This window comes from Habropoda laboriosa, unplaced genomic scaffold, assembly GCF_001263275.1.
Source record: "Habropoda laboriosa isolate 0110345459 unplaced genomic scaffold, ASM126327v1 scaffold2, whole genome shotgun sequence".
Lineage (NCBI taxonomy): Eukaryota > Metazoa > Arthropoda > Insecta > Hymenoptera > Apidae > Habropoda > Habropoda laboriosa.
In genome coordinates this window covers 1,643,482-1,658,779 of record NW_017100190.1, presented here as the reverse complement: position 1 = coordinate 1,658,779, position 15,298 = coordinate 1,643,482, and the positions used below count along the sequence as shown (strand labels likewise).

At 39.7% G+C, this 15,298-nt stretch overlaps 2 protein-coding genes across 2 annotated transcripts in view; one reads left to right on the top strand and one right to left on the bottom strand.

Moving 5' to 3' along the window:
- Positions 1 to 11,776, bottom strand: part of LOC108579947 (flocculation protein FLO11) — an 80,762-nt gene extending 68,986 nt beyond the window's left edge. The window contains exon 1 of the mRNA XM_017943585.1: positions 11,648 to 11,776. Coding sequence (XP_017799074.1) covers positions 11,648 to 11,776 — 129 coding nt within the window. The remainder of the gene's footprint in view (positions 1 to 11,647) is intronic.
- Positions 11,777 to 12,918: 1,142 nt separating this feature from the next.
- Positions 12,919 to 15,298, top strand: part of LOC108580209 (F-BAR domain only protein 2) — an 11,215-nt gene continuing 8,835 nt past the window's right edge. Inside the window, exons 1-2 of the mRNA XM_017943918.1 lie at positions 12,919 to 13,139; positions 14,663 to 14,974. Coding sequence (XP_017799407.1) covers positions 13,110 to 13,139; positions 14,663 to 14,974 — 342 coding nt within the window. The 5' untranslated portion in view covers positions 12,919 to 13,109. The remainder of the gene's footprint in view (positions 13,140 to 14,662; positions 14,975 to 15,298) is intronic.

Genomic DNA, 15,298 nt, shown 5'->3' with positions numbered 1-15,298 from the left:
TCAATGTTATTTTATTACTTATTGTTAACTTTGTTTGCATGCTTAAACACACATTTGTATCCAAGACCGAATATTACATACGTTTTTCGATAAATCGTTTTTAGCTTCATTTTTTACGTTGTTCAGACCTGCTGAAATTCGCTTCTTTGGGACAAATTAATCCGGTCCCAATTAACCGGAATCCACTGCATTTGTTGTTCGGACTGTTTAACTGTGGCAGGTGAGAAGAGGTAATTAGACGAATATTTGGATGCTTGGTAAGAGTGGGATTAGGTTGGTACCACGTGGAATTGTTGTAATTCTAGGTCGAAATGGTAACGATTTTCGAGGATGAAAAGTACTGCACCTTTCATTTGTATTTGGTAAAATTTTTTTTTATCAACCCTCTACTGTCGAGACGGAGTCTCAGAGACTGATTCTATCTTTTTTGTTTTCTTTCGTTCCAGTTAGAACTCGGTATTATTATATTAGAATGAAATTAACACAGCCAACCACTCTGTTCTATAACGTCCATTAGGAAGATGTGTAATAACGGTAAATCGGTAAGAAAAATTGTCAGAGATGTTCTATATTTACGTATAAACTAACTGAAAGTTGAGGAGTTTCGTAGACTCCGTATCAGTCTTCACGTTCCAAAAACGGTGTCTCGACGGTAGAGGGTGACCCCTTAACACGAATGATGAACATTAAACGCCATTACGATTGCATAGTTTCTTCTTTTTTGTTTGAGATTGAACGAATTCAGGAGGAGTGATAATATTTGACGATCGGAAAAGTTCGTGCCCGATTTGAAAATGAAACACAAGCGGTGTGCGCAAAGGCACGGTTCGTTTGAAAATAAAATTAACCCCTTAACGTATGATTTCTTTTCGGACAGTGTATCTAAGCGTCAGCCATTTTACTGTTTCGTTACTGTATCAGGCAACCAAAGCTAATCGTCGCGGATTAGTGACATTTAGTAATCCTCGATCTTACAAATTAAAACGAAAGTTAGGAGTTTTCTCACATCTTCGCCGGAATCTCTGTCACGAGTCTCACTCGTTGTTACAGGTTAAAGGGTTGATACGACTCTGTTAAAAAGACGCTAATTTTGATAAAAATGGAATATTTCAGTTGGTACTCCTATGGGAGAAAGCTGTTAATTACTAATAATGCAGCTTGATTAATTTTGAAAATGGTAACAATAATTAGTGCAATAGTAATTTCGATAAGTTTCTATTACAACGTCGCCCAGGAAAATCCATTAAACCAAGAATAGTACCAACGGTAAACGAGGTTTCGCAACGAAAAAGCACCAACCCAATCCTTTCACGAGGCAAGCTTACACACAGTGTCCAAATATTTTCGGGAAGTAACTGTATATACACGTTACGATTTTCTTTTTGTGTTTCCATTTCAGAGCATTTAACGTCCCGTATTTTTATTTTTCTTCCGTTCCTTGCTGTTCCTCTTTCTCTCTCTCTCTATTTTTTTAGCAGGGAGAAGGGGGAGAGAAACAATGGCTGAAAGCCACGAGACGGTAAGTTTTGGAAAATGGTGAAAGCGGGGAAAAAACGTGAATTTGTTGAATAGACGAATAATGGCTAGGCCGATGCGCGAATTGAATGGGTAGGCGAGGCACGCTCGAGGGAATCGCGGGATCCACAGGATCATTCTCGATATTGCGTCCGTTCGATGGTACACCGGCCGATATTGCATATCGTTTCGGTCGAAAAACAGCTGGCCGAGACCAGAACACGGGGAATTTTAAGTGTAAAGGCGACACGGTTCCGGTGTTGATATGCTGCGATTTCGTACGAATAGCAGGGGGATTAGGGTTAATACCGGTGACGAAAGGAACGAACCCTCGCCGTTTCCCGAATCGTAAGCTTGAAAACGTGAACGATGTACCGAAGATTTTAGGGGAGGATCAATCTTGTTTGCCATTCTCGTCGTTCGTTGTAATTTTCGGGTTAAATTGATCACACTTCACCCTCGATTTACACGGTTTAATACGATTCAAGGAGATTTCGTTTCAGTTTTTTCGTCTCTTCGTTGTTTCTGTTTGAAGCAAGCTTAGACACGAAGAGTATCGAGATTTTGCAATTGGTACAGTTGATGGAAGCGACAGAGTGAGGTCGTAAATTGAAGCATTAAACAGACACTTGTTAACCCCTTGCCGTATAGCAACGAGTCAGACTCAAGCCACAGATTTTGGTAAAGATGTGATAAAAACAGTTAGATCGGTAACAAATATTAATTTTTATTCCAGTTTTCGATTTAATTCAGAAAACTGAAGATTGGCAAATTTAATTAATCTACAATACGTTAACTTTTCTTACATAATATAGTACTGAAATAGTAAATAACCGACGCTTAGATGCATTAGTCAGAAAGAGAAATCATACGTCAAGGGGTTAATGTTGCTGCTTCTGTGAATTACAATCTTTCGTTAAAGCTGTACCTTATTGAGCCTTCGTAGCTTCTGGTTAATACTAATTGCCATAAACAATTACTGAAAATACATCTGTTCTCAAAGATCAAGGCGCAGAGATGTTTTTTAAATACATTGCAGAGGAGAAGCAAATTTCGAATTACCATCGAACTTCAATGTCTGATCAATTTTACAACATCTCCATATCGCTTCCACCGACTGTACAATTCAATTTTCTTCAACTATACATCATTCTTCCACGTTAAATACGATTTTATCCCTAACCTAACCTAACCTCGCTGTATCGCTTCCACCGACTGTACAATTCAATGTTCTTCAACTATACATCATTCTTCCACGTTAAATACGATCTTATCCCTAACCTAACCTAACCTCGCTGTATCGCTTCCACCGACTGTACAATTCAATGTTCTTCAACTATAGATCATTCTTCCACGTTAAACACGATTTTATCCCTCGTAAGTGAGTAAACTGAACCCCTTAGATATGACAACTCGTCGCTCAAACTGCAACGCACGGTTTCACGAATTTTCCACCGCTAGCGTGTAAATACACAACTTACGAAACATGATCTAATCATTGATTTCAATGTCCAACACAGTACAGTATTCTAAGCCCACATATCCGCGATATTGATCTACACAAGAATTTCCAAGAATCTTTTCTCCCACGTCCGTAGTTACCGCTCTGTATCGCCTTTAGTCTCGACGTATATATACGTCAGAACCGCTCGAAAAGTTAACAATTAAAACCTCCACCACGCTAATCACCGAATCGAATACCTCGGTACCTCCGAAAGCAGACACAACTGCACAAGCTTAAACCATCTACGCAAGGTCCCTTTAAAAGTAAGAAGTGGAAAAAAAGGAAGACAGGAATCGAGGCGAAGGGATGACAACGGGGGGATGATCGTTACGTAACACCGCGTAATATATCCTGTTTAGCCCTGAAACGCTTATTTTCGTTGGCGGGAGGGACACGCCTGCCAACCATTCCCGAGCAGCACGTTCCCATCGACCCGGGGACTCGCTTTTCCAACGATATTCGCCAGCACGTAGACATTCCACGGTGTGTGCGTTAAATAACGTATTCGTGACCCAAATAATACACGAAATTTCGCGATTTTTCCCGTTACTCCTGAAGAAACACCCAGCCGGCGACCATTTCGGTTAGGCGAGTGTAAGTATCGACTCTTTGCGGCACTATTGCAGCCATTTTCATCCTCCTGGTGGGAATTATTTTTTGGTACCGCATGCTCCGGCAATTGTTGCCCAAAAAACTTGTAAAAATTGTTCAAACGCAATTGTGCAGGCAAAGAGACTACAGAGAGCGTTTAGAAGGTAAAAACGTCTCGCCGAGGATATCAGTTGGACAGCGAAGAGTTAACCGGTCGTCGGTATGGTTTGGTGAAAGAGGAGATCGATCCTCGCGGAAGTATCCAGACCTTGAAGCGTTAAAAATCGCATGGAAAGTTGTTCTCAGTTTGCGGAGAACTGTGTACGTTAGAAACGCAAATGCATCGTCTGCACACCTCGAAGGAAACGTATCCTCCTTCCTCCTCTCTCTCTCTCTTTCTCTCTCTCTCTCTATCGGTCTCTTCTCCACGATCGATCTAGCCAGGATTCGTGGTAGGAAGGAGGGTTGACGTATTCTCGCAGATTTTCCCACCAGGAGGAGTAAATTTCTAGGGTTTATGTATCGGTAGCGAGTTTAAGAGATTGAACTGTTTAATTTAATTAAGGTGTTTGGTAGTGTTGTAATTTAGGTATATATGTGTTTGTGTGTATGTTGTTGAAAAGGGAGTTTAAATTCGATGATTCGACGAGAAATCACGCCGGTTGATTTCTGTGGAAGGAGTTGGAGGCGAGGGAGAGATATGGAAGGATGGAAGAGAGAGAGAGAGAGAGGTTTGAAACCGATAATTGGCCGACGAATTCACGACGGTTAACGCGTTTATGTCAGTTCTACCCTTCAGCTTTCCATTCAGAAACGTCTAGCTCGGCTTTGTAATTAATTCGGGCCGTGGCTCGGCCGCAGCCGCGTCGAGTGGATCGAAACACGAAGTATCCGTTAGAGAAGCCCCAAGGAAGAAGTAGATAAAGCGACGACTGGGGAATGAACCGTTTGCCCTCGACGCGTCGAAACACTATTTCCCTTGCATTTAGTATCGATTTGCCGCATTCTCGCTGAGCAATTGTATATTCCGATCGATCGCTTACCGCCACCTAAGTAGATATATTCTTGAGAAATCCGCCACCAATTTGGATCCTCTCACTGCTTGCGTACACCGTGCTCTAGATATGTTTCTAGCTCGAATGCTTGCGTAGTCCAAGTGTTGGACTCTCGTGAAAGGGAGATTTTTCATGAATTTCAATTCCACTGTCTAATGTTATAATTTTGCAAAATTTGGAACTCGAATGCTTCCACTGTCTAATATTATAATTTTGCAAAATTTGGAATTCCAATGCTTCCATTGCAAAATTTGGAATTCGAATGTTTCCACTGTCTATTATAATTCTGCAAAATTTGGAATTCCAATGCTTCCATTGCAAAATTTGGAATTCCAATGCTTCCATTGCAAAATTTGGAATTCGAACGTTTCCACTGTCTAATATTATAATTCTGCAAAATTTGGAATTCCAATGCTTCCATTGCAAAATTTGAAATTCGAACGCTTCCACTGTCTAATATTATAATTCTGAAAAATTTGGAATTCCAATGCTTCCATTGCAAAATTTGGAATTCGAATGTTTCCACTGTCTAATATTATAATTCTGAAAAATTTGGAATTCCAATGCTCCATTGCAAAATTTGGAATTCGAACGCTTCCACTGTCTAATATTATAATTCTGCAAAATTTCAAATTCAGATACTTCCACTGCCTAAATATAATTCTGCAAAATTTCGATTCGCATGCTTCCACTGCCTAAATATTATAATTCTGCAAAATGTCAAATTCAATCGTTTGCAGCCTAAACCTTCTCCTCTCACAAAATTGAGATTTCACACAAAATTCGAACTCGCAACCATCCATTACCTAAACGCTATAATTCTGCAAAGTTGCAGCTTAACAAAAATTCAAACACACCCGTCGCCTAAATACAGCAATTTCACAAAAGAATTCCAATAATCAAACGCTACCTCCCACCGCAAAATTATACTTCGAAAAAAAAAATTGCAAATTAATTTCTTTCACCAGCGAGAAATTCAATATTCCCCGTAAAATATCGACGTCCATCCATTCCAGAGAGACACCCTCCACTCTGGTTCCTCGATTTTCGTATGCAGATCCTGCCGCGCGAGAGAATAGAGAGTCCCCGGTAGAATTAATGATAAGCAATTATCACGAAATTCCTCCATACGTCATCGGGAGGCGATCGTCGTGCTCGAAACGAGAAAGAAACCGTACGTGCACTAGACACGCGAAAATTTATACTTACCTGCAGGATAAATATTTATGATTCCAATATGGCCGTATCGTGTCGAGTGGCGTGCAAGCTAAAGGATAAAGCGTTCAATTTTATATATATACATATACACATACGTATCACCGACCAACCAACTATTTGCAACTATAGGATACAGAGGAGTTGGGGAGTCTCTATCGTGTATGCAGGCACGAGTTTCTGTTTTCTCTCGACATGCTTCCAAGACTTGTGTGTATTTTCACGTATATAATGTACAAACGTTAATTCAACATAGGCAGATGGGTTACAAAAACGCTACACGGTATATAAAATTACACCGGGTGCAGTTAATCGCTTCCGTCGATGAGAAAATTATTTTCCCCAGGAGGAAAATTCATTTTTGGTAACTGGTACTCTCGTTTATCTCTCGATAAATATTTCATTCTACCACGTGAAGCAAGAACGGCGTACTATGCATTTCACGAAAATAATTGTCTAAACGAAATGTACCATCCCATTTCGTATTAATCGTTGTTTTTTCCCCCAACCTTCTATCGATGTATCTCATTTTTTTTTTTCTTTGTCGAAATTAACGTTTCTTCGATTCGACAAATTCTTTCTACATTTCGGTACGAGTCACAGGCTACGTACCAGGGTCTAATGTTATATTTACAGAGGAAAAGTGCTCGAAATTCCTCGTCGTATTTTCTGTAAAACGGTGAAAAAACCATGAGAAACAATTGAATAAAGAGAAGAGCGGAGCGCGGCGTCGATACAACCTATATACCGGGTGTCCAAGTTTTTTTTGCCGGCCAAACTTTGCCGGTGTATTCTAGGGTTATAGGCGAGGAAAAAATGTTACGTGAACGTAGGTGGTTTGAGGCTTCGTTAAAAAGTTATAATACGAAATGGGAAGGAAATGGTAACGGATTTTGAGGTTATGACGCACAATAGGAATAGATCTAGCCTGTTTACGCGAGCTGTGTTTACCGTCTGAGGTTGTTCAAGGTGTGAAGTGTAACTTTTGCCGGTGGTATTCTCGTCTTGTGTCATAACAACCATAAGTTCGTTACCATTCCCCCCGTATCTCGTATTATCGCTGTAACTTCTTAACGAAGCTTCAAACCACCTACGTTTATATAACACTTTTCTCTTACTTTTACCCACAGAACGTACCGACGAAGTTTCATCGAAAACAATTTACGACACCCGGTATGTTGCAAGTAGAAATGCAAGAAATATAGATATATATCAATTGTCAGTTATTAATTTCACGTGGTACAACTTACTAGCAATCTACACGAATCGCTCTAGTTACAGAGAATTTTGCCAGACGATCAAAGGTACTTATCGCTTTATCTGTAACATTTGCTTTGTACACGACAACGAGGAGAAGAGAAAAGATTGGCGAAATTCTTCGATGCTCGAGAAAATTCTCTTTCTAACGGCGGCCCAGCGGAGGATTATGTCGAGTACGAAGAAACAATCTATACGTACGCATTACAGCGGACAATTATGCCCTCTTTAAAAACGTGATTAAACCACTCCTCGTCTCATCCTCGATTCTTCAGTTATCCAAAAATAGCCGTCGAAACAAAAAAGAAAATCCTTCTTTATCTCCTTTAAAGCTCCGCTAAAGTTCCTCGACGTGGCCGGAGATGACGTAGAGCGAGGGAGGGGGAAAAAGAGAAGAAAAGAAAAAAAGGAACCAGTTCCAATCTTCGTATATCCGTTTGATCCTCGCGCGAACAGCGAACTGATTGCGGTTAATTACTGTAATTGCGCCGAAAAGGAACGGGTAGGAAAAAAGAATACACCGCGAGCTGCGTCCTCGACGACGCAGCGGAAAAATATAGAGGAGGAAAATTGTTCCGCGACTTAAAAAAAAAAAAAAAAATAAAACGAGTAAGAGAGAAAATCGCGGTTGCGGAGCGTTAGTAGCCTCGCATTGTTGTTTACATCCTAAGCAGGTAACCGTCCTAATTTCCCTTGGTTAATTGAAGGAGGAGACAAGTTACCCAAGAACGCGCGGCGGACGGTTTTCCGTGCCGTGCAAAATTTCACCAGGTACGTCACGGCTGGGAAAATAATGAAATTATAGGACATTATGATATCTAACAAAGAGCAGACGTCGCCGGGGCTCGATTCAATTCCTCCTCTCCCGAACGCCGCGGAAATCCTCACACCAAGGCAGCAGCAACGGCCGCCGCCGCCGCCGAGGCTCGTTAAAAATGAATCGAGCCTAGAGGCGGCAAGTCTATGCAACGCGCAAGTGGGTTAATTAAAATCTTCCAACAGCCGCAAGTGTCTCTCCCCGGTACTCTGTGATTGTTTTCGTGGATTTATCGCCGATCGACCGGACTCGATCGCTAGGAGGAATTAGTATTAATCGTGGTAGACAATGAGGAAACTTCTTCTTATGCTAAGAGGAGAAACTTATCTCGCGTTAATACCGCTGCGCCACCTCTCGTTCGAACGATCATCGTTTCGGGGATACAATTCGAAGGGGACGAAAGGGACGAGAGAGAGAAGATATGGGCCAAAGTCTGAAATGATTTTATTGAAAATGTTGGGTAAGATTCGACGAGGCGTCTTGGAGAGTTTACAAGAGCGAATTAAAGACGTGGTTTTATGCTCCTTGGGAGGATTCCAAAGGGGGGAGTTCTTGAATTTGGTTATCCGATAGTCAGGTTTAACCCTCTAAGTGCTGTGGTTACGTGTACGTACACCGACGTTCGTATTTTGTCCATCGTACGTTTACTTACTTTCACCGAGCAAACAAATTTTCTAGCATTTTTACTCGAATCTTTTTTACCAACGGAAGGTATTCAGAGAGGTTATGACGTTCGATCTACGATTAGATCGAGACTGAGATAATCTTACAATATTATTAATATTGCAAGTGCGTGATAATCTTGTAATATTCAAGTCTACAAATAGGTTGAAAAATATTTTAGGTACAGGTGATATTATTTAGCCGGCATTAGTCCGTTTTATATTTACTTACTCTAGGTAAACGAATTTTTTTAACCTGTTAAATGTAGAAGATTTTTATTCACAAATATTTAGAACACGATAGTTTATCTATCGAGAGATTATTCAGCTTTAACTGTACTCTCATATCTCACATTTGCAAGAACAAAAATGAAGAATAATTAATTATAACTTTCGTTCATTTTTCATTAATAAACTAGAGAGATTTAATTTCTGTTCGAGTGGTGAACCCAGTTAACAGGTTAAAAAGGAACACAAACTCTTTTTTTTATCCGTTATACTGAATTTTTCAAAATGGAAATGTTTGAAAAATATCTTGGTTAGAGGTTAGGTTGGGTTAATATAATGTAGTTCATATTTGTCCACCGTACATTCATTTATTCTACCCGCCATACTGAATTTTTTCATAATAAAATAGTTCGAAAAAAAGATAATATAATTTACAGTAACGTCTCGTTGTATATGTACTACATACAGCGCCGTACACGGATAAGCGTTACAAGTAACTAAACTGATCCTCGAAGGGTCAATTTGCGTCTGAAATTAGCCGAACAACGCGTGTGAAATGGTCTAGAATACATCGGTTATCGATTAAATCCGGTGAATTTGTTTAAATTCTACGAATAAATTCGCATTCGATTATGATTCCCGATACGTTTCGAACGGGCGTTTAATTCCGGTGTTAATTAGGCTGGGCCAGAGGGAGAGAGAGAATAATAGAAGGAACGCAAATGTCGACACGCGAGGTTCGATAAAGCGTGGCGTTGAAACGCGTCCGCACGCACGCATGTACCCTGCGCGGATGATAAGTTACGCTCGACTTCCGCTTCCGTTCGCTGCAGCCACGTACGGCACCTGCCCTCGAATTGCATGAATTACGCTCGCATCCAGCAGCAACGCGTCGGTGTCAAACGAACGAAAAGGCAGGCAGAGAGAGAGAGAGAGAAAGGTGGGGGAAGGAGGAGTGGGGGGAACCACACGCCATATGTCGTGAATTTATTTTTCGTTGCTTCGACAATTCCGTTCTCTCTTCGTTCCCTCGTTCATTTTTTTCTATTTTCCATACTTTTTCCCCGTTCCCGCCGTTTCCTTATCAATCACGATCGAAGCGTCAAATACAGAAACGCGTTTAATGGTAAAACGAAAAAAAAAAAAAACAGCTGACTGATGTATAAAAACGTGATTCTAGGTGAAATTAAGAAGAGAAAAAAAAATATATAAGAATAAGGTGTCCCCGACGGATTCATTTTTTCACATAGGTAAGCCAATACGGCTTTGCCAACTTGTGCGCCTACGAGACATAATAGCAAGTGGTTCAAGTGGACTGCAGAAGTGGAATTGGTGTCGTCTTTTGTTCTCGCCGAATCAGCACCAACCTCTTTTTCTTGGCATTCTTAGAAATCAATACGTGCTTCCTAAGTTGCTAATACACGCCAGAGGCCTATCTATAAGTCTGTATTATATATACACACACACACCGTTCGGCCACTGGCGAGAGAGAAATCGTACGGTTTTTCCTTTGCCCGAGCCCCAATTCTCCACGACGAGTTCTTTTCAATTTGCCTGATGAAATAATTCAACCATTTCGTGTCTTCCTTTTTTCTCGTGTGCTGTAGAACATCTTCTATACTTCTTCTATGTTTTTATATATATACGTGTATGTATGTGTGTGTCTATATATACACACACATATATACACACACACACATAGTTAGAAATGGAAGCACGCAAACTTGAAACGTATCTAATTTGTATAACGTGTAAAGGAGCAATTGTACAGGTGCTAGGAATTACATATCTACTCGAGACTGTGTTCTTGGGATAAGGGTGGGGGGTATACAAATGCAGGGCCCGTAAAAAAATAAAACGTAGAGCTTTCTTTTTTTATCTGTTCGGTATATATATATATTGTTCGTCCATGTATGTATTCCCACGGAGCAATACATCGTGTAAAGTCCCTTGTGATTGCGGGAAACGCGGATAAAAATAACGATCGTCCTTCTCTTCTTTCGTGGAAATTTGATCGCGTACGTATCGATTCGATGTATTTAGGAACGTCAATGGAAAAAAGTATCATCGTGCAATTTTAAGTTTTTTGTCAAAGAGATGTATTAGAAAAGAAAAAAAAACATTGCAAACAAAAACGAGAGGAAAAAAGAAATAACGTGTTGATAAAGAAAATGATATCGATATCAATCGAGATAGATAGAATCGAAGAGAAGGACGGATCGGTATGAGATAAGCGTTTGTCAAATACTGCCATCGGATGAATAATTTATCGCATACCGAATAGATGGGAAAAATCCGAATATCGCGCGTAGAAGTAGAGAGAACGCCGTAGAAATATGCAAATCATTCGGTCGTTTCGGCGTGGTAGCGTATTAAATCACAGGAGGAACTTCAAATGAAAATTGCATCGTGACCGGCACCGAAGCATGCTTGCACCGATCGATCGTTGCAACCCATAACACTTCGACCATGCATCAGTAAAGGTGAACAAACCCTACGTGTTTCAACTGTCGAGACATCCGCGCCACATAACCTACTCTGCCTGTAATTCACGACACTTTGCAACTTCACACTCGTCTTTTCGATCCGTAAACGCGAAATGTTAACAAAGTGTAAACCACGATCAATCAGTCTAATCTAAGGTATCGATTATTCATACGCGACTAGTATCGAGACTCGTAAGTAAAACGAAATATGTATCGCGAATATCGAAAGACGCTCTCTCGTATCGCACTCGACTCGACTCGACCATAACATGGCCGTTCTGTTCGCAATGAATTAACGTTTCGTTTCGCTCACTCACCAGATATTGCTTGCAATGTCTTTTATGCTTAACGGTGCAGCGTTTCTTCTTTTTGGAGGCACCCGTGGTCAAACCATTTCCGGGCTTTTCTTTGTGTGGAGTCGACAGGTTCCCCTTGTTCGCGGGCATCGCCGTGGTTATCCTCGGTCGCACGGGAGAAAAAATTGGGTCGTTCTACCTGTCGACCGCCGCCACCGAGAACAGATGCACCTTTTCGGTCCAGCGACGAAAGTGATTGATAACGGCTCGAAACTTCTCTCTCTCTTCTCGATATATACGATACACACGTGAGCGATAGTACATGTGTACATATAGCTACTGGATATGCGCAAGGGCACTGGACTACCCTGAGCTGATTATTCGAGGCCACGCCTCCTCCCGTCTTCCGACCTTACACGTAACTACCGCCCCTTTCGAATTTTCAAAATTCACGTACAACCTGTTATCTCGTTCGTTTTTCTTTTGTCGTCACGTACCGGCCAATCGTTGGGTAGAATTTCGTGGTCGTGTTGTTGCGAACTGTGAGCTGTACGTTATTATCTGCAATTCGAAAACGATGAAACCTGAGAAAAAATATGTGGGGGATGTGTTTGTTAGATACCAAAAATGTACTCGGCCCTGGGCATTTAGTAGCGCCGCTGGCCTAAAGTGGTAAATCACTTAACTACTAGGTATGCTATGAATGTGTATTATGTGGAATAGGAGATGGATTTATTTGCTTAATGCAAATATTGGTCGAGTTCGGGTGTTCCGTTATCGAAAGTATACGCGATCGGTGCTTAACGTTTCTATGATCGTTAAAAAAAACTTTCCGTTATTAACATTCGTTGTTTCACTTGAAAAATTAATCTAGTGTATCTTAAAGCGTCTTTATAATTCAGGTTACACTTTCAGATCGTTATTATATTTCATATAGCGTGAACGACAACGTTAAAAGTAACGTGCACGTTACACGTAATTGTTCCATGGTATTTAAACGAAAGCAAAAGATAGAAAACTTGCACCTGTCATTCGTTGCATAATTATCAACGTTTCGCAGCAAATTATCTTGCGGTTTTCTAATAAAAACACGCAGCACAAAATGTGATGAAAAAGAATGTTTTTTTACCGACCATCTCTGGTTTTGGTGTCTTTGGCTGTGACTGGTAAGATGGCGACAGACATCGTTTACGAGAAGGAGAGAATGAGAAAGAGAGGCGTGCAACGGAGATAGTTGGAATAAGTTGACCTGTGTCTCCGCGGTCGAGCGCGCTTGTTCAGCTCGAAACGTCCGAGCACGAAACGTTACGTTAGTTCGTCGTAAATTGAGTTACGTCTCGTCGTATCTGTCGTGCTACGGCTCGGACATCGTATCGTGCAGCCCCCTGTGTATGTATGTGTGTGTCAATGATTCGTTATTAACGGTGCAGTTCGGCCTGATACATCAGAAGATAAATTATGATGGTCTGATCGCGGTTCCAACATGACTGTGGATTTCGCCGACTACTTTTGGGTGAGTGTCTTCACACTTTTGTCCTAGAATGTCATCCTCGGTAGAGATTTAGGTTATGTACAGAGAAAACTTCTCTCCCTTTCGTTTTCGTTCCATCTCAAGCAGAAATTCTCAACGAACTTCTCGTGACCGTACCTACGTCACGACATCGTAACATTTTTCCTACAGTTAAATATCATCACGTTTCTCTCAATGAAATTTATCGTTCTGTCCTTCTTCGACTTTATCATCGTCATCTCTGTTCCTCTCTCCTTTTCTCCATGTTACGCGGCACGCTTGTCTTTACTCTCTTTTTTTTGCCAATGCAAGGTTACGCTTGCGTTCACCTCCCTGTCATCCTAACTTCGTATCATCACATCGCGACCTACGTAGAAAATCACTGAAGTACGAGAGAATGCGTGTTAAATTGCACGTTGACATGTGCACTGCGTTTTACGTATGTGTTTAGAGCTCAAGTGTAGAAGGGAGTGGAACTGCTGGCTTTGTTGCAGAATCCTGAGATATCTTTCTTCGTGAATTCTGTCTTTTCGTTGTACTTTTAACTTTAATTGGTTTATATTTCGTATTGTATTATTTTATATATTTTAGTATACTATAAGTTTTGTTAGTTTAAGTATGGTACATTTGTTTGAATACAATTATAACAAATCTGTTGAATGAAAGACATCATTTGTAAACAGGTTGTTGCAATTTTTTAAGTTCCTTCCTTTGCATAGAAGAATTTTAATAATAAAAAGATTTACACGTTTCCCATGAAGTTATTATAATGATGTTAGTTTTATGAATTTTTGGGAAGACGTGACATTGTCTTCCTGACAGAAGCATGGTCAGATAAGATAGCTACTACTTCCTTTGGTTTCTCTTAAAGTTCTATCTATTGGAGATTATTATGTGTAGCATGCAATGCTAATGCTTTGAATAATATATAATTAAATTTGTACAAAATAAATATCTTACTGTATCATTTAAAAATGTATGAAAATAAAAAATGTTTATTGATATTCCATAGTTTGCTGTATTTTTTTTTTAAATTGTATTACAAAAAGTGTAAGCTCTAAGTTATAAATTGTTTTTACTAATGATTTCACTTAAAACACTTTTCTTATTCTTCGTTAACAAAGTCTTTGCAAAAATTAAACTATGGGTCATGAGTGGCAAGTAATATGTACAATAGGATGATAAGAGTAATAATATGTAATGACAGCTTATTGTACCGATGTCACTCAAGAGTCCTACTCTACGTGAGTTTACAGCATGATCAGGGTTCAAGTGTTAAGTGGCTAAGTGGTCTCAAGTATAGTTTTAGTATATCTCTTTCAGACATGATATTCTAATTGCACATGAAATTTCTTTTCCTTTGATATAAAAATCTTGATTTTAATAATTATGAGAAATGTGTGTCTTACATATTTGTTAATAAATCTAAGAAAATAGAAGCCAGTGTGAATGAAAAAAAAAATATTGCATTAAAATGGTTGAAGGTGGTTCAGTTAGGGTAAAAGATAAATTTTTTATAATTTAAGGGCGAAAAGAATAATGGATTTGACGTGTTATATCATAACATGAAGCATGGTGCAGTTGCAAGCAAGGAGTTGGCTGAGTTTCTAAAAGAACGATCGACCATAGAAGAGAACAATTACAAGGTCCTGAGTAAGCTGGCCAAGCAAGCTGGCAATAGCAGTAGTACTCAAGGAACTTTTGCACCTGTTTGGGCTGCCTTAAGAGGTGCAGCAGAAAAACTTGCAGGCTTGCACTTGCAAATGGCCCAAAAGGTCACTGAACTAATAAAAGATGTATCAAAATATACAGATGAATTGCATAAGAAACACAAGGCTGTATGTAATACTTTCTTTATAATCTTTATACTTAGAAATAAGTGGAACTTTGAGATTATATTTTTAAATAATTGTGGGTTATATTAACATATAAAGAGAATTTTTATAATAATAATAGTATATTTTTCTATTTGTTGTATTTATTACAACTGTTTATCTTATTGTAGTATGAATCATTTTGTATATTTTGTGCCTTATCAGTATCCGCCCACAGTCAGGTCACTAGGTTCTCTCAGACAGTAGTATCTGTAAAGATATACAGATAATACTTATCAAATCAAAGTGATAAGTAATTATTTTAAATAATTAATTAATTAACATGTC